A 19,122-nucleotide genomic window follows, 5' to 3' on the forward strand; every position below is an offset into this window, starting at 1 on the left:
CCAGGTACCTCAAAACTCAACATCCCTCTCCCAAACACATTTCACCTGTGTTCTTTCTCTCTTTTTCTTTCTTTTCCTTCCTTCCTTCTCTTCATTTCTCTCTCTCTCTCTCTCTCTCTCTCTGTCTCGTGAATGCCTACTATGTGCCAATCATGATTCTAGGTATTGGAAAATAAAGCTATGAAGAAGACCTATGTGTCCTTGCTCTCTTAAGCACATGCTCTAGTGACAGAGACAGATAATAAACAAGTCAACAAATCCATAAATGACCATTTCAATAAGTTGTCTAAAATAAACAAAATGACCAGGGGACCTACAGTAGATATCATGGTCTCAAAAGGTCTCTCTGAGGAGGGGACACTGAAGCTGTGACTTGAAAAATGAGAACGAGCCACTCTGCAGATCTGGAGGAAGAGTGCTCTGCATGTTCCAGGCACCCTGTGGTGGAAAAGTGCTGGTGAGTGTGGTTTAGCACTTGAGCAAGGGACAGAGAGATAGCACGACGTCAAAGTGGTGACCAATGCTGTGACTAAAGGCATCCCTGCCCACCCCACTGCACAGGCTAGACACCTTGGAGTCATCCTTAACTCACCTCCTTTCCCCTCATCTTCACCCTCATATTGAAATTTTTAGGAATGCAGTCCCTCCTCACCAACCCCACTGCCCTGTCCCGATGCAATCTCTCATTCACTGTCTCCTAGGCCTCATCAGGTCTTGCCTTCCTCCAGCTTCTTTCCTCAGTTCATCATTCCCTTCTGTTCTCACTTATTTCTTCATGGACCTCTACTCTTTTCTTCATCACATCCTCCATTCTTCCCCCTTTGACTTCCCAATAAAACTAGCCAGGCAATGCCCAGACAAGAATTCACTGGCCCAGTCTCCTCTGCAGATGTGTCTGAGGGCTTGGGCGGGGGGGGGGGGGGGGGGGGGGGGGGGGGGGGGATGGCAGCACGGAGTGGTAGTGTGGTGGAACCAAATGGACTTCCAATCCAGCCAGACAAGGGTGTGATTCTCGAGGCTGCCACTTATTCATGAGTGAACTCAGTTGAGTGAGCAGGACTGCTGGGAGGAATACATCAGGTAAGAGAATGAAATGCCTGACACAGGGCTTGGACGGTAACAGGTGCTTAGCCCCTCACCACCAACACCCACACCCAGGCCCATAAGACCCACTGTAAGGGTTTTCCCTCAGCAGGTTTCAAGTGCAGCAACCTTCCATGCATCCTTGTCAGTACCCTTCCTGTGTCCCTCGAGGCTGTCCCTAACCTTTGCTCCTCTCTTCAAGCTTCTTGATTCATCTTCTACCCCACTTCACCAAGAAAATAAAGGCCTCCAGGCACGAAATCTGTCAACATCCTTTCTTCCATCCCCTTGACTCTTTCAGATCCTTATTTCATCAGCTAGTCTTTCTTCAACCTGGATCTTCAACTTCCCTCTCTCCACCCTCTTTCTCTTAGCCTAGAAACAGCTCTTCCTACCCAAGACAGCCTCCCTGACCCTGCCTGTCTCCTTAGCTCTCCTGCTTGCCTTCTCTTTTCTTTTACCTACACTTCCTAAAGTAGTGGTCTGTGCTCATGGTCTCCATCTCCTCCTTGCCCAACCACTACCCAGCCTGCTGTCACTGGTGCAGCCCCCACTGCGCTAAGGACGTTGACAAAGGCAGAGGTTTCAAACTGACGGTTCAAAGGTGTGTTTAATTCAGGCCTCGCAGAGTATGAAAGTTTTTGAAAGTATTGCTAAGATAAAGAATTGTAAGATTTCATACAGAAATCCAGATCTCTGACTTTTCTTGAAAAGTCAGATGTTCTGATCACTGTGCCCACGTTCCTGCTTGGCAACAATCCATGAGAGTTGATGATGGTGCCTTCTTAGGTAAGCATATACTTTTTAGTTTGCCACAGTCCCCACTACTTCTTACTTACTTACCCATTAATCTCATTTATTGCCATGCACCCAAATTCACAACCCTTGCCCTCAGATCCCTCTTGTTATTTTAATTGTCAAACCAATAAGCTAATAAAATCAATCAAACCAACAGCACTGAGAAGCTATGGTCTGGCTTATCTCTCTGGAACTTCAGAGGTGATGATCGCCCCCTCTGAACTGAAATGTGACTTATGGTTCTTATAACAGGGCAGTTTCTTGATATTTTCCCTCTCTTTGAAGATTCTCTCTCAATATCTTCCCCTAGTTCCTCTTGCCCAGCTAACACTTAAATCTTGATCTTCCCCAGGATTCTGCTTCATCTTGTTCTCTTTTCTCTCTTCACACTCTTTCTGGGCTAGCTCATGTTATTTGTGGTGTCATTTTATAAATGAGGTCACCCTTGTGTCCAGGCAATACACTCATGTATATTGAACATTCCAGCCAACAACTGGACTGCTCCTTCTGGGAGCTTGGCAGCCTTCTCAAGTCACCCTGAACATATTCAAAACAGTTCTGCCTCCCTTATTCCATCAACCCAGCCCTGCTCTCCTCTGTTTTGATTAATAGCACCTCTAGCCATCTACCCATCTAGACAATGCTGGACTCATTCTTGAAGCTCCTTTTTTTTTTTTTTTTTTTTTTTTTTTACCATTCATGTCCAAATGGACACTAAGGTCTTTCATTTGCTTCATAAACATTATTTGGCTCTTTCCTTTTTTTCCAACCCATTGCCACCATCTTGGTTCTGGCTCTCATCATCTGCTCCTATCACTGCAATAGCCACTTACTGCTGCCATTGCCTTTGGTTGTCCCATTTAACCCCATTCCCTATGTAGCAGTAGAGTGTGCTTTTGAAACATTTCAGGCTGGGCACGGTGGCTCATGCCTGTAATCCCAGCACTTTGGGAGGCCAAGATGGGCGGATCACGAGGTCAGGAGATTGAGACCATCCTGGCTAACACAGTGAAACCCCATCTCTACTAAAAATACAAACAATTAGCTGGGTGTGGTGGTGGGTGCCTGTAGTCCCAGCTACTCGGGAGGCTGAGGCAGGAGAATGGCGTGAACCCGGGAGGCGGAGCTTGCAGTGAGCCGAGATTGCGCCACTGCACTCCAGCCTGGGCGACAGAGCGAGACTCCGTCTCAAACAAAAACAAAAACAAAAACAAAAAACAAAAAAAACAAAACCATTTCAAATATGTTCACACAGTGGGCTCCTGGGAGTCATGGTTCTCTTTGAATAGCACCACAAAATACTAAACATATGAGTTAGAAATCATTTTACTAGCAGAACACACTACTATCTGTACAGAGCTCAACAGACTCATGTATTTAAACGAATTTTAAATTTCTGAATTTTTCTATTACTTTTTCTTTTCTTTTCTTTTCTTTCTTTCTTTTTTCTTTTTTTTTTTTTTTTTTTGAGACAGAGGCTCACTCTTTTGCTTAGGCTGGAGTGCAGTGGCATAATCTTGGCTCACTGCAACCTCCATCACCTGGGTTCAAGTGATCCTCCCACTTCAGCCTCCAGAGAAGCTGGGAGTACTAGCTCATGTCACCACACCTGGTTAATTTTTGTATTTTCTGTAGAGACAAGGTTTCACCATGTTGCCCAGGCTACTCTCGAACTCCTGAGCTCAAGAAATCCACCTGCTTCAGCCTCCTAAAGTGCCAGGATTAAAGGTATGAGCCACTGGGCCCAGCCTATTCCTTTAACTTACATCCTTTCCACTGTCTTATTGATTGCTGGCACTTGCTAGCAGACACCAAATGTTTAAAGAAATTTTATAGACAAAAAACCAACAATTGAGAAAATAACCTTATTTTTTCTTCAAATTGAGAAAACTGTGACTGCTTGATTCTAAGGGGCCACACCAACTCTCCCTGGGATTAGAAATCAGTAACTACTCTTTTAAATTTGATGTACCTTGGAGGATGGCATGAAAAAGAAAATAAAAAATAAAATAAAATAAAATGTAGATTTGATTATGTTATTCACCAGTTGAAAAACTTTCAAAGTCTCTCTATTGCCTAAAGCCTAGGGGTCAGTGACATGGCTCAAACCATCCCTCGTAATCTAGCCCTAACCTGCCTTTCTAGGTTCTAGCATGTCCCTCACCCAGCCGCCCCAACCCCAGCCACAGCAGACCACACACAGTTCTCTGAAGAGTAGGGCATGCCACTCCTTGGGCCCCTGTGCCTGCCATTCCATAAGTCAGGAATCCCCTTTCCCCTTCAAGGCCAGACAAGAAGGCAAATAAATGGACGGGTCCTGGAGAGAGGAGACAGGCAGGGAGCAGGATGCAAACCAGTCCTGCCTGGGGCATTACCTGCTCCCTGGAACAGCTGAACGCTGGGGTCCCTGGCTGTCGATGCTGCCTCTGGCCCCAGCCTGCTTCCGCTGCTGCCTCCCTGGCTGCTACTTCCACAGGTCCTCTTCTTCACACAACAAACTCACTTTTGTTTCCAGTTAAGCACCAGGGGAGGCGTGGGGAGAGACGGGGGGTTTGCGGGGAGAAAAAGAGAGAGAGAAAAGGAATGTTGTGAAGGACTGGGGAGGTGGAGAGAGAGGCTATATGTCGAGAGAATACAGATGTGGTAAGTGTAAGTGTGAGAAAGATTATGCAAAACTGTTTGAGAGAGAAAAACTACACTGAGAGTTAATTAAAGATGAGAGAGAGAGAGAGAGAAGTGAGAGAGTGAGAGAGAAATTTCAGGTGCACTGGAGAGAGAAAGGCTCAGTGGCTGCAGCAGAGCCTCAAGCAGGAAGCTGGGTCTCCACAGCAGCAGCGGTGGTGGCAGCTAAGGACCTGTGAGAGGACTGGCAAAACTGCCCCTTTACCCCCTTCCCCATGAGTGTTTCCCATGTGCCTGGGATCTCTAGGAGAGCCCAGGCTCCTCTCCAGAGGCCCCTTTATAAAGGCAGGGGTAGGAGTTGCTGTGAGACTCCCCAGGGCCTCCTTAGGAGCCTTGGCAGCAGGTGAGCTGGCTGGAGAGAAATCTGGCAGGTCCCTTCCTCTCCACCACACAGCCCCAAAGGTGGAGTGGGGTTGCTGGAGGGGAGTGTTTGCTGTGGGGTCTCACACTGACTGAGCAGTGCTTCGATAACGTGCTATGTAGCTGGTTTCTTTCCTCCCCAACTTTAAACCCAAACTCCTGATCCTCTTCCTGTTCCTCCACCTCTCAGGCAAAGTAACAAGTGTCACCACTCGGCAGGTGTTTTCTGAGAGCCCACGGACAGTGGAAGCTGGTCACTTCAGAGTGTGGGGTGAACTCCACTGGGGAATTATTTTGCTCTTCTGAGAAACTCCTAATCTCCTGGGTTTGGTTTAACAAGTGCTTACTGAGTACTTAGAATGTGCCAAGGTTGATTAGAGGTCACTGAGTGGCAGCTGCTCCAGGAAGTTACAAACCCTGAATTCACTAAGTCTTAGAGCTGGGAGGGAGCTTAGTGATGGTCAAGTCCAAACCCTTCATTTCACGGATGAGAAAACCAAGACCCAGGTAACCCCATAGGCCCCCTAGGCCCCAACACAGGTTAGCAGAGCCTGGGGGAGAGCAGACATCAGACATCCTCCCACTACACTGCTCCGTTGCAGCTGGCTCTACCAGTGACATTTTCAGACCTGAGGCTCGGGGATCAAGTATGCCCATTTTATTTTTTTTATTTTTAGAGACAGGGTCTCACTACATTTTGCAAGGTTGGTTTCGAACTCCTGTGCTCAAACAATCCTCCCGCCTCAGCCTCCCATAGTGTTGGGATTACAGGAGTGAGCCATCACACCTGGCCACAAGTATGCCCGTTTTAAAGCTGAGAAAACAGAAGCAGAGGACGCCAGGCCCTACCTGAGGGTCCCAGGCTCTTCGGCTTGCACTGCACTGTGGCTGAGGTTGACCCAGCTCCAAGTGGCCACAGCAGGCCACACCAAGTCAGGCCCTGTGGGTGGCCTCAATACCAAAAAATAGATGGCCAAGGATCCCAAAAAGATCCTCTTTATTCATGTGCTTTAAGAGCCCAGACCTGGGCTCAACTCTGGACTCTGCTATTACCAGCAATAGGATCCTGGCAAGGCATCAAGCTCCTCCTGAGCCTTAGTTTCCTCATCTATGAAGTGGTAATAATCACGCTCCCGTCACTGGACTGTGGTGGGGATTCAATGAGATAATATATGTAATGTGACTGGCTGGCACAGCACTTGTGTACACCAGTCGCTCAATAGTTGATATTGCTATTATTGTTGATGCCAGCAGGTGAGATGCTTCCTCTATTACTACCAGTCACCAGCCTGTTCCCTCTAAACATTCCGAGGGCCCAATCTTTCTCAGCTTCTAGACTCCATGCTCCTCCCATGCTACCTCTGCCCCTCCATCCCAGGCCCCTACACTGTCTCTACCCCTCCCTTCTGCCCACAAAAGGTTTAGCTCACCACATGCTGGGCTACTGGGTCAGGGTTTCTCTAATGCCCTGCGGGTCCCACATGTGTGCAGCACATCAGAAGTTAATCCACATAATGAGAAATGCCACAGGTAACAGCCCCTCTGTTCTATAGCTAACAGCAAGAGTCACATAGCGCCAACCCAACTATAGGAATGGATTCTAACAGCAGTTGCTGGGAGAAACACAACCTTGGTGGGGACCGCTTCAGGAGGCACATTAAAGCCACACATAGAATCATACTTTAACTGGGTTGGGACTGACTTAGCACAAAATGATCTAGTGGCCTGCAAACTAGCAAGCAGTGTGGACTTCAACTCTTAGGGAAGGTCTGGGAGCCATGATGGCCATCTGGAAGTCAACATCAGGACACGATCCTGGGGTCCTCAGCTCTCGGCAAGTCCTTTCAGACATTCCCTCTCTCATCGGCTCCCTGATGGGTGGCTGCACGGTCAGCTTCGTAAAGTCAGGGCCTATCTTGTTCACATCGCACTGCTGGCCCCTGACATGGGTTCACGCGGCATGTGTGCTCAAGGCATATTGGCTGGGTGAATGGATTTGACTGCCTGACACTCAGGGGAGTATGTGATGAGGCTGGCCTCAGCAAGAGAGGAGCCAAGAACAAGGAAATGGAGCTGAAGGCGAAGCAGAGGGGGCAGGGATAGTGGGATTCGGGTGACTCAAGGCCACTGACTATTGGGGACTGGGAGAGAGAACCCAAAGAAGCCAAAGCCATTCTTGCCAACTGTGTGAAGTGAGTGTTGGAGGCCCTGAGTCCTACTTTCATGGGCAATAAAATTCTTTTTCTAGAAGGCTGTATAGAAACTCCAAGTGTGCCCTCTGAGAGAGGAAGAGGAGAGAATCTGCTGTCTTGCTGTGTTCACGGGAATCCTTCCTGGGGTGGGTAGCTTTGAGATGTCTGCCTAGCCCATGTCTCCCTTCCCATAAGGATCACCCTGGGCAGCCATGTTTGTGTGACATGTGACCCGTGCTCCTGGCCACAATTAGTTGGAGCAAGAATGGTTCACTGGACACCTGACCCAAGCCTGTGAATTTTGAATTGGGTCTCTGAGTTAGCTGGGCCTTTCCTGATGGTTTCTGGGAGATAGAGCTGGTAAATGGAAGAGGCAGAAAGGGTTGGGCTGCAAAGAGAAGAAGCAGCCTAGAGGCGAAGCTGTGGGAAAGGGCTGTGTGCACCCAGAGAGGGGGCTGAGAGGGCACTGCGCCCACTTGAGCCTGGCTGTTCGTTTTGCTTTGGGACTGTGAGAAACTCCTTTGCTCTTATAATATAAACAATCTCTCCCCACACCCATTCTCTCTCTCCTTCCCTAAGCCAGTTCAAATAGGTTTCTGGCATTGTGATAAAATTACCTTTTTAATCATGAGTCCCCTTTGTATGAAATTCTAGAGTGTGAAGATTTTTTTCTGAGTACATTCTTGAAAACCATAAGTGTAAAAGTTATTAAAGAATATTGAGCTACTGTCATAAGAATAGTTAGATTAAGTCTAGTCATGTGAAAAGTAAAAGAGCGGGGAGTAAACAAAGGCAGGGCAGGCCTAAAGAAAGAAAGAGGGGTCAAGGAAACATGCCATGACCCTGGATAAGGGAGGAAACTCAGCTGGGTCAGAGGGGCTGGCAGAGCCTGGCACACACATGACCGGCCCCCCAAAAGTGCTTGTGGATGGAGCCAAAGCTGGAGAAGGTCTAAGTATATTGGGGGTCAGGGGAGACTCAGTCAAGGCTAGCTGAGAAATTCAGATAGGAGATCCCTCTGTCTTTCCCATCTGAGTCCCCTATGCCACTCTGGACCTCCGGGCCTGGGAAGGGCAACAACCTCAGTGTGAAATCAGAAAGGCTTCGAGCATTTACAAGACCCAACAGCAAAAAGAGAACAATGACATCCATCTCATTGGAGCACCAGAGAAGGAGAGGCAGATGTTTCTGGAGAGCCAAAAGGGTAAAAGGCAATTATTACTCATGATTTAAGATTTTAAAATATCACTAACAGTCTTCAATTTGCATGTTGTCCTTATTGCTCTATTTTGGTAGATACAAATGCAGTATAATGAAGAAGTTGTCATTTAAAACCAAACTAAAAAGTTGCTCTGCTTTTTCCTTCCAAGCCAAGAGGGGTATGGAGCCTAATTACATCAGTAGGAAGTTGAATCTTGATCCTGCTTCTTTCATCTGACAGAGGCCAGTGGGGAGGGAGAAAGAAGAAAATTTAAAGCCTCTTTCAGATTATTTTTTTGAGACACAATCTCGCTCTGTCACACAGTCTGGGGTGCAGTGGTACAATCTCAGCTAACTGCAACCTCCACCTCCGGGGTTCAAGAGATTCTCATGCCTCAGCCTCCCGAGTACCTGGGATTACAGACGTCTGCCACCACGCCCAGCTAATTTTTATATTTTTAGTAGAAACTGGGTTCGCTATGTTGGCCAGGCTAGTCTCAAACTCCTGGCCTCAAGGGATCCGCCTGCCTCAGCCTCCCGAAGTGCTGGGATTACAGGCATGAGTCACCATGCCTGGCCTTCTTTCAGTTCTTTTATGCTGTGTAAGGGCTAGACTGAGAGACAGTCTTTGTGTTTAGTTCAACACATTATGTGTCCAGTTGCCCTGAGCTAAGGTGAGAGAGACAGAGGTAAATCATATGACAGGTAAAGTGAGTGGAGTGAGTGTGTGTGTGTGTGTGTGTGTTGGAGAGGGGCGCTGAGGAGAGGGGACTCAGAAACCAAGAAGCAAGGAGATATGAGGAGACTCAGGAGCACAGTGATGGGGGGTGGGAGTTGCCAAAAATATGGTAGGAAGGTGAAACTACAGAGGCAGGTGGCCAAAGGGAAATCTTCAGCAGCCAGAGGATTGTTAAGAACAGGGATATCTAATATCTCATTTTAAAAATTGAGTATCTCGGCCAGGTGCAGTGGCTCATGCCTATCAATCCAGCACTTTGGGAGGCCAAAGTGGGTGGATCATTTGAGGTCAGGAGTTCAAGACCAGCCTGGCCAACATGGTGAAACCCTGTCTCTACTAAAAATACAAAAATTAGTTGGGCATGGTGGCGGGTGCCTGTAGTCCCAGCTACTCGGGAGGCAGAGGCAAGAGAATTGCTTGAATCTGGGTTGCAGTGAGCAGAGATCACACCACTGCACTCCAGCCTGTACAATAGAGGGAGACTCCTTCTCAAAAAAAAAAAAAAAAAGAAAGAAAGAAAAAAAAAAAAAGAAAAAGAAAAAGAAAAAAAAAATTGAATATCTCTGCAAAGTAAACCCCCTCCATGGTTCTGAACCTTCAACAAAGCCTGCTGCTCACCTATATGCTTTAAATGACCAATTTTGAGGAAACCACAGCAGGGCAGAACTCCATACCTGGGCTTTCCTGGAGGTTAAAGCAGAGAACAGATACCAAAGGTGAAGCACAGTGAGACTGAATCCACCAAGCAGGGACTTGGAGCCAGGACAACACTGAGACTAGAAGCCTTGGAAATTCACAGACATTTAAGCAAAGGTGTGGGCCTACTCTAGAATGTGGTGAGGAGGCTAGAGTCTATTTTAGTTAACCATATGGAATAAAGTTATGAAAACTTTATATTAGGACTTTCATTGGTTCACTTGCAAATTCAGGCTCTCAACCCATTTCCCCTTAAGGTCTTAAGGTTACTAACTCAAGATTCTCTCCTGATAGCGTTTTTTGCTTGTGTTTTGTTTTTGTTTTTGTTTTTGTTTTTTAGGAGAACAGCCCTCATGGCTAGGGAGGGAATGTAGTATACACTGAAAATTCAGGAAGATCTTGGTTTTAAGGTTTCAAAGGGCAAGAAAAGAGAGGGATAGATACAGGCTTTCTTGAGGTAATTTTAATGTGCCTTCCTTCCCCAGCCCTGGGGTTGGGGGGAGCATAAAAGGTCTAGAATGATCTTTATCCTTTCTCCTTTTTCTTCCTCCTTCCCTCTTTTCTCACTTCTCCCCACTTCACCACTCCCTTCAAGATCCAAATTAAGTAGACAAAGGTGAGGAAGCCACCCCCATTCTAAAGTTTCAAACCTTAAAAGAAAGCCAATTGTCGGCCAGGCACCATGGCTCACGTCTATAATCCTAGCACTTTGGGAGGCCGAGGCGGGCGGATCACTTGAGTCACTTGAGGTTAGGAGTTTGAAACCAGCCTGGCCAACATGTGGAAACCCCTCTCTACTAAAAATACAAAAAAAAAAAAATTAGCCAGGTGTGGTGGCACATGCCTGTAATCCCAGCTACTCGGGAGGCTGAGGCAGGAGATTTGCTTGAACCCAGAGTGGAGGTTGCAGTGAGCCGAGATTGTGCCACTGCACGCCAGTTTGGGTGACAGAGCAAGACTTTGTCTCAAAAAAAAAAAAAAAAAAAAAGAAAGCCAATTGTCTTTGCTCCTATGTTTGAAACATAGCCTGCCTCAGGAACTCCTTAGTGCAGGAGATGTTTTAGAGATAAACTTATTTTCTGTCCTAACCCTTGCTCCTTCTTTAACAGAAAAGAAAGACAGCATGAAACATGTCTTTGGTCCTAAGGCTCTGGAACTTTGTGAGGTTCCAGTGTCTTAATAGAAAGCCTTTCTCTCCTTTACTTCTCATCTTGGTGTAATTTTGATCTCCTGGTGACCCCAGCGTTGCTCAATACCTGGCAAATAGATGAAGGCTTGAATATTTTTCACACTCCTTCCATCAGAAGGATCTCATAAGCTTCTCAGTACCAATGAGGGCAGCCAAACCAAACAAATGCCCACTTGTAGAGGAAAAAGATTTGGGCATGGTGCTCTTAAATTGGGTTAATGTGTATAAAGTGAACCAACTATATGTTAAGTGCCTACCAGGCACCATGCACCATGTGAGGTATCTAATATCTATTTATCTATCATTTAACAACTCATAGCAATTTGGCATGAACAACCTTGCAGTTTGGCTAGGACCGACCTGGTTTCAGCCCTGAAAGTCCTGCCTCCCTCATCCTGGGACATGTCTCAGTCCTGGGCAGATTGAGACAACTGGCCACCCTGCAACAATCTTTCACTCTCCAGATGAGAATACTGAGACTCGAGGGTCTACACACCCCGGTTGGGCTTGACAAACCTTGTTTCTCTTAAATCTTGGCTCCAGTTCTTATTAGCAGCCTAGAAAAGTGGAAGTGCAACCACATTTCTAAAGCTGCTTCTAATCCTCTTTCTCCTAAAGGCCTCTCAAGAGGTTTTCACAGCCAGAAAACACATTTTTTTCCCCCAGGGTAGAAATCCTGGCTCCTACTGACTTTCACCACAGTTTGATGATTCTATTCATCATATGAGTTCTGCTTGAGTCAAAATTGATTGGCTACTAAGTACTGACTTCCTAAATAATTAATATATTCATACTGGGGGAAGGTGTGGTAAGGAGGAAGAGAGAAAATAAATAAACCAACTGCTATGGCCTATTATTTCCTACCTATCTATTCCTTTCAACATAAGGCAATTTGGATACTTGAAAGGACATCATTATCAGCCTGGGTCCAATATGGTGACTGACCAATGACATCTTACAAAGGAAAGTAATGTAGTGAAAGGGCAAGCACAGTCTTTGGAGTCAATAGATCTGTTTTTATTTCACACCTTCACTGATTAACATCTACATTATGCTACATCTCTTTGAACCTTAGTTTCCCAATATGAAGATGGGGATAATAACATCTCCCTTTTACTGGTGGTGTGAGGATTGAGAAAATGTAATTCCTGATTTCAAATTATATTACAAAGCTATAGTAATCTAAACAATATGGTACTGGCATAAAGACAGGCACATGGACCAAGGGAATATAATAGAAAGCATAGAAACAAATACACACATACATGGTCAACTAATATCTGACAAGGGTGGTAAGGATAACCAAGGTGAAAAGATTAGTCTCTTCAATAAATGGTGTTGAGAAGATTGGATATCCACATGCAGAAGAATAAAATTGGACTCCATCTTATACTACTGACAAAAAACTAACTTGAAATGGATTAAAGGCTTAAATGTAAGACCTCAAAACATTAAAGTGCTAAAGGAAAACAGGAGAAAAGTTATTTTACACTGGTTTTGGCAGTGATTTTTTTTTTTTTTTTTGATATGGCACCAAAAGCATAGGTAACAAAAGCAAAAATAAACTAATGTAACAACACCATATGAAAAGGCTTCTGCATGGCAAAGGAAACAATCAACAAAATGAAAAGGCAACCCATAGAATGGGAGAAAAGATTTGCAAGCCATATATCTGATAAGGGCTTAATACACAAAATATGTAAGGAACTCATACAACTCAATAGCAAAAAAACCAAATAATCCTATTTTTAAATGGGCAAAGGAAGCCAGGTACAGGGGCATGTGCCTGTTGTCCCAGTGCCTCAGGAGGCTGAGGCAAGAGGATAGCTTGATCCCAGGAGTTCAAGTCCAGCCTGGGCAACACAGTGAGACCCTTTAAAAAAGGCCAAGGATCTGAATAGATGTTTTTCTAAAGAAGACATATGATTTGGTTTGGCTGTGTCACCACCCAAATCTCACCTTGAATTGTAGCTCCCATAATATCCATGTGTCATGGGAGGCTCGCGCCTGTAATCCAGCACTCTGGGAGGCTGAGGCAGGCAGATCACCTGAGGTCGGGAGTTCGAGACCAGCCTGACCAACACGGAGAAACCCCATCTCTACTAAAAATACAAAAATTAGCTGGACGTGGTGGCACCCGCATGTAATCCCAGCTATTTGGGAGGCTGAGGCAGGAGAATTGCTTGAACCCGGGAAGCAGAGGTTGCAGGGAGCTGAGATTGCGCCATTGCACTCCATCCTGGGCAATAAGAGCAAAACTCCATCTCAATAAATAAATAAATAAATAAATAAATAAATAAATAAATTCCATGAGACCTGACAGTTTTTTTTTTTTTTTTTGAGACAGAGTCTTGGTCTGTCGCCTGGGCTGGAGTGCAGTGGCCGGATCTCAGCTCACTGCAAGCTCCGCCTCCCGGGTTCACGCCATTCTCCTGCCTCAGCCTCCCGTGATAAAGGGCAGTTCCCCTGCACATGCTCGCTTGTCTGCCACCGTGTAAAACATGTCTTTGCTCCTCCTTCACCTTCTGCCATGATTGTGAACCTTCCCCAACCACGTGGAACTGTGAGTCCAGTAAGCCTCTTTTTCTTTATAAACTACTCAGTCTCAGGTATGTCTTTGTTAGCAGCATGAGAACGGACTAATACAACATAGAGATGGCCAATAGGTACATGAAAAAGTGCTCACCATCACTAATTATCAGGGAAATGCAAATTAAAACCAAAACCATAGGGAGATATCACCTCATAACTGTTAGAATGGCTACAAAAAGACAAAAGGTAACTAGTATTGGCGAGGATGTGGAGAAAAGGGAACACTTGTGCACTGTTGGTGGGAATGTAAATTGGTATAGCCATTATGGAAAATAATCTGGAAGCTCCTCAAAACATAAAAAGTAGAACTAGTATACGATCCAACAATCCCATCTCTGGGTATACATCCAAAGGAAGCCAAATCAGTATCTTAAAAAGATATCCACATGCCCATGTTCACTGCAGCATTATTCACAATAGCCAAAACAGAAATAACCTGCATGTCCACTGACAGAAGAAGGGATAAAGAAAATGTGGCATATATAAATATATACAATGGAACATTATTCAGCCATAAAAAAGTAGGAAATTCTGCCATTTGTTTCAACATGGAAGAACCTGGAGGGCATGATGCTAAGTGAAATAAGCCAGAACTATTGCATGTTCTCACTTATATGTGGAATCTGAAAAAGCTGAACTCATAGAAACAGAGGGCAGAACAGTGTTTACCAGGGGTTGGATGTGGAAGATGGGGAGATGTTGGTCAAAGATGAAAATCCTCCAGGGGTCTAGTGTACTGCATGGTGACTATTGTTAATAATACTGTATTGCATACTTGAAATTTGCTTAGAAAGATCTTAAGTGTTCTTACCATACACACGCACAAAGGTAACTATGAGTGGTGATGAAGGTGTTAACCAATTTGATTGTGGCAATCATATCACAATGTGATAAACATATCACAATTCACATATCACATACCACATATCACAATGTGATATGTTTATCAAATCATGTTTTATACCTTAAACATATATAATTTTGTCAATTATACCTCAATAAAGCTAGAAATGAGAAATGTATGAATTTCTTTTTCTTTAATCCTCCCAGCTGCCTTTTCTAGCTAATTTTTACTTATCATTTAAGACTCATGACAGTTGTCACCTGCTCCAGGAAGCCCGTGCTGCCCCCTCTGCCACCACTCACCACCTGGGCCTATGTGCTCCTGTTTCTCCTCCTATAGTTTCCGGTGCAGACCTCCATCAGCATACCTCCCACCAATTTATGCTTATCTGTTTGTGGGTCTATCATCTCCAGGTGCAAGATGTCTTCTTCAAGGGGCTCTGACATGATCCAGAGGGCAACTCTGATGCAAGGGGCTGCTTTCCATGTAGGGTATGGAGCCAGTACAAGAAGGACAAGGATGCCTGGGCCGGCCTCTTTCCTGCCCCTGACCTGCTGTGGGAATGAGGACCAGCAGTTACTTGGGCCTCAACTGGAGTGAGAGCAGGGACTTCACAGGGTTCTGTAAGTTAAATGTGGTTCAAGGAACCATCAAATTTCTTTAGGACAGTGTATCTTTTAACCAGGTACTCTGGAACTTAATAGAAAAGTACAGACACCCAAGCCCATTCACATCTAACATGTCAGGCAGCTGGATTGTGTATTTCAAAACTGTCCTGGAGGTTAGGAACCTTGCAGCATATATTAAAGGCATGCTCATGGGTCTCTGAGAAAGGAATAAAAGTGAGCTCCTGGCCTTTGTTTCAACTTTATAGTTATGATTATTAATATTATACATTTTAAAAATGATATTGAACTACCATTCTCAGGGGCTTTCACAGGTACCAAGCCCCTTCACATACACTGTCTTATTGGATCTTTGCCATTATTCTGTAAGGCAGGAACTGAAGGGGTCTCTGCTCAATCCTCCATCTGCATAGTGTGCCTGACCCTCAGGCCCAGACACATCTAGCCACCCTGCCTGGCCCAGGCCCCTCATACTCTGCAGGATGCCCCTGTCCTCTGAAGTGGGACTTCCTGCTGGGCTATGCAGCCAGACCAGCTGGGCCCCCTGCCTAGGTGTCTGGATGGATTTATAGAACAGACAGGACACTCAGAGAGGAAAAACATATGTGGTCAGGTGTCCTACAGCAAAGAGAAGTGGGAGATTCAGACAATTATCCAGATGAGGCAGGTAAAACGATTCTGGCACTGTTTCATTTTCCCTTCCACAGGGCATTGACACTATCCCTGAGATGCGGCAAGAGCAAGGTTTATATCTGTATCACACATACAGTGCCCATTTTGCTTAGAAGTGAAAGACTGCGGGTTGAGACTTCCACTCCATGAAGAATGGCAGAAACCAACTCAATGCTCATGCGCTGCAGAAAAATCACTGTGGTTGGTGACCTTGTTATCAGGCTTTGTGGCTTCCTCAAACCGGAGTGTCTGGAACTGGGGTCTGGAATGTATTCTCAGGGGTAGAAACGTTTCACTTGAACTTTTAAATTTTGTTTCCATTTTGATGATAATCTTTAAAAATTCCTTTTATTAGATGGAATAGCAAAACTTGGGTTATAATTCATAATTGGAAGATATTTTTATGGAATAAAACCCTAATTAGTTAGATTATTTCTCAAATTGGAATATGTGGCTTCCTGGGGCCCTACAAATATAAAAATGCATTTTTGTGGGTCCACAGGACTTTATTTTCCCTTTAAAAGGGGTCTTCACTTTACTCCAGCTTATGAGACATGGCCTAAAATTCCCTGTCCTCCCAGGCTCTCCCATTCTCCCTTTCCTACTCCACAGCCCTGTTGGGAACAAGCCAGTAACACACACACATAGTATAGGAAGAGCAGGCAGTGAAGGAAATGCACCAATATATTTGGTACAAATATGAAAAAGGGGTTGGACGTGGTGGCTCATCCCAGCACTTTGGGAGGTTGAAGCAGGTAGATCACTTGAGGTCAGGAGTTCGAGACCAGCCTGGCCAACATGGTGAAACCCTGTCTCTACTAAAAATACAAAAATTAGCTGGGTGTGGTGGTGCGTGCCTGTAATCCCAGCTACTCGTGAGGCTGAGGCACGAGAATCACTTGAACCCAGGAGGCAGAGGTTGCAGTGAGCCGAGACTGCGCCACTGAACTCCAGCCTGGGCAACAGAATGAGACTGTGTTTCAAAAAATATATATATGCCAAAGGGTTCTACATTCTTTTTTCTTTGGTTTGCAGTTAAAATCAGTGTCCACTTAACTGAACGGGAAACCACCAAAGCAATGTCAAATCCACCATCTACAACTACTTCTGTGATGTTCCATGTCACCTCTTCTATAGTCTTTGAGCAGAGGGCACCAAATCTAAACTGCTTTCTTCTTCTCTGGCTCAGGAGGGACCCAGCAGACTCTACTTTCCAAGGACGACCTCAATCCTGAATACAGGAGAGGTGGTGGGGTGACAGGGGAATATCTCAGAGACCATGTCAATATGTGTGAGGCATCCAGAACCAACATGGGGGCAAGAGGTCTTCCCAGCAGGCTTGCTTTCCTCTTGGTCTCTGACGTTCCCACTCCTCAGAAGGACTCTGTGTGTGTGCATGTGCATGTGTGCGCGCGCATGCGTGCATGTGCACGTGTTTTGTGTGTGTGCTTTGTGTGTATGTGTGTTGTATTTTAACTACAGCCCATCTCTTACACTGGACTTCTCCAAAGGATTTACCATTTCTACAAAGGCACGTTTACTCTGAAAAAGCCACAGGTCCTGGTCGACCTAATGCCAACGAGCGGGGTTGTAGAGGGCTCTGCAGGGTTGGGGGTAGCTCCCGTGGCCTGTGAGAGCAGGTGCATCAGGTCTCCTGCCAGGATACTAAGATGCAGTCACTGCCTCTGACACTCCTTGGAAGGTAAAATAAACCAACTTTTCCATGCTCAAGACAGTGAGCGATATACAGTAGAAACCGAACTAATACTATTTATTAGGCAGGTTTGGGATATGCTGAGAGTGAAATCACGTCCCCGGAAACATCAGTCTAGAAGATAAAGTCTAGAAGATAAAACGTCATATTTGTGCTCTAAGGATTCTAGTCCCTTTTACTCCTCTTAAGATTGATAATTTTCTTTCCACAGGAAAGAGCAAAAGACTGATTTTTAATTAGCCCAGTGCTGTTTTCTGAAGGAGTAGAGGCAGTCCTGGGGTCTTTGTTGTCCCGGGAGAAAGCTTCCTAGGTGTCTTGCAAGCTACAATGCAGGGTGACTAGACAATTCTGTACCAGGCCTTTCAGCTCCAGTGAGGAGAGAGGGTGGAGCTAATGTAACAAGAACTTCAGTTTACTGAACACAATGCCTTGTACAAAACAAGCATGTCCATTATTGGTTCTTAGGGCAACGACCGTATGGTCCTTGGAATTTGGAAATGAGGGAAATAATTCTGAGAATTAAACCATGAAATCAACACAGAATGGATCAGAGTGGAGGTCTCAAAGTCCCTAGAGAAAGACAGAGGGCTTCAGTCTGACCAAAAGTGTCAGTGAGCAGGAAGGCTGGCCAAAAATGGAAGCAGAGCAGAGGGGGCCTGAGAGGCTAGGCTGAGCCATGTGGAGCATTACCCACATTCTCCAGAAAATCCCCCCTGCCCTGCTGGGTCTCATCTGGACACACCAGCAGGATGGCTCCCCAGAATGCACCACTCAAGGAACTCACGAGTCCTGCTGATAAGATCCACGCTGCTGTCGCGGCTGCTTGCCCCACTCCCTGGGCCAGTCAGTTCCTGCTGTGGCTGGTCTGGCCGCAGGCCCCAGTGGACTTTTTGCAGGCCCGAAAGATGTCCCTTCTGGTCAGTTTTTCTTTGAGGGTACGTGGGTACTGGAAGCCCAATGTGGATAGGAGGGCATTCTGTGGGCACAGCACAAAAGACAGGGGAGGCAAGGTTACTGAAAATTGGCATTTTCCCACAATATCCATCAGTTATGAAGAGATTGGGCTGCAGAAGCAAAATGGAAGACACGGAATGCCAGGATGGGGTCATTGCCCTGAGGCTTGGGTTTGACAGAGCTCCAGTAATGAACCAAATCAACAGTTGCTGGAGGGAATACCCTCAGTGCTATAATTAGAATTCTGTTAGAATGAGCAGAACTCCCAATTCCCCGTTCTTGCTTGTCCGGAACAGTGATTACTGGATATGACTTATGACACGTGGTTCAGGGGAAAGTCCCTTAGTGGGTCACAGATGTAGTTCAAAATGCCAAGTGCTCTCTTGATTGTTAGGGGAAAGTCATATGCATTTCTACTGAGAACCATTTTTACTAACAATCAAGGACTACATAGACTACTTATCAGAAAAGTGAGTTATTGAGAGTTTCACAAAGCTGGCTTTGTAAACTAAAATTTCTAAGAACTAAAGTTACCAAGAGCCCTAATTCAGAATCCCACTAATAAGCCTGATTATTATTGAAAACCAGGGTAATGGGCAAAGCACACAGAGGCAGCTGGAATTCCCTCATCTCTCAGATAGGATATTGCTACCAGTTTAACATCAGAGTTGTCTTAAGTCAACAATTTTTAAAATAATTAATAGATTTTTAGAACAGTTTTAGATTTACAGAATTATTGAGCAGACAGTACACAGAGTTCAATGTACCTACCTCCACCCTA

The 19,122-nt window shown here is 45.4% G+C and overlaps 1 protein-coding gene across 1 annotated transcript in view; it reads right to left on the bottom strand.

Moving 5' to 3' along the window:
- The window catches only part of SLC4A5 (solute carrier family 4 member 5), a 109,099-nt gene that overhangs the window by 69,377 nt on the left and 20,600 nt on the right, over positions 1-19,122 (bottom strand). The window contains exon 3 of the mRNA XM_023187968.2: positions 18,172-18,363. Within this exon, the coding sequence (XP_023043736.2) occupies positions 18,172-18,363 (192 nt within the window). The remainder of the gene's footprint in view (positions 1-18,171; positions 18,364-19,122) is intronic.

Source organism: Piliocolobus tephrosceles, chromosome 15, assembly GCF_002776525.5.
Source record: "Piliocolobus tephrosceles isolate RC106 chromosome 15, ASM277652v3, whole genome shotgun sequence".
NCBI classification, from domain to species: Eukaryota; Metazoa; Chordata; class Mammalia; order Primates; family Cercopithecidae; genus Piliocolobus; species Piliocolobus tephrosceles.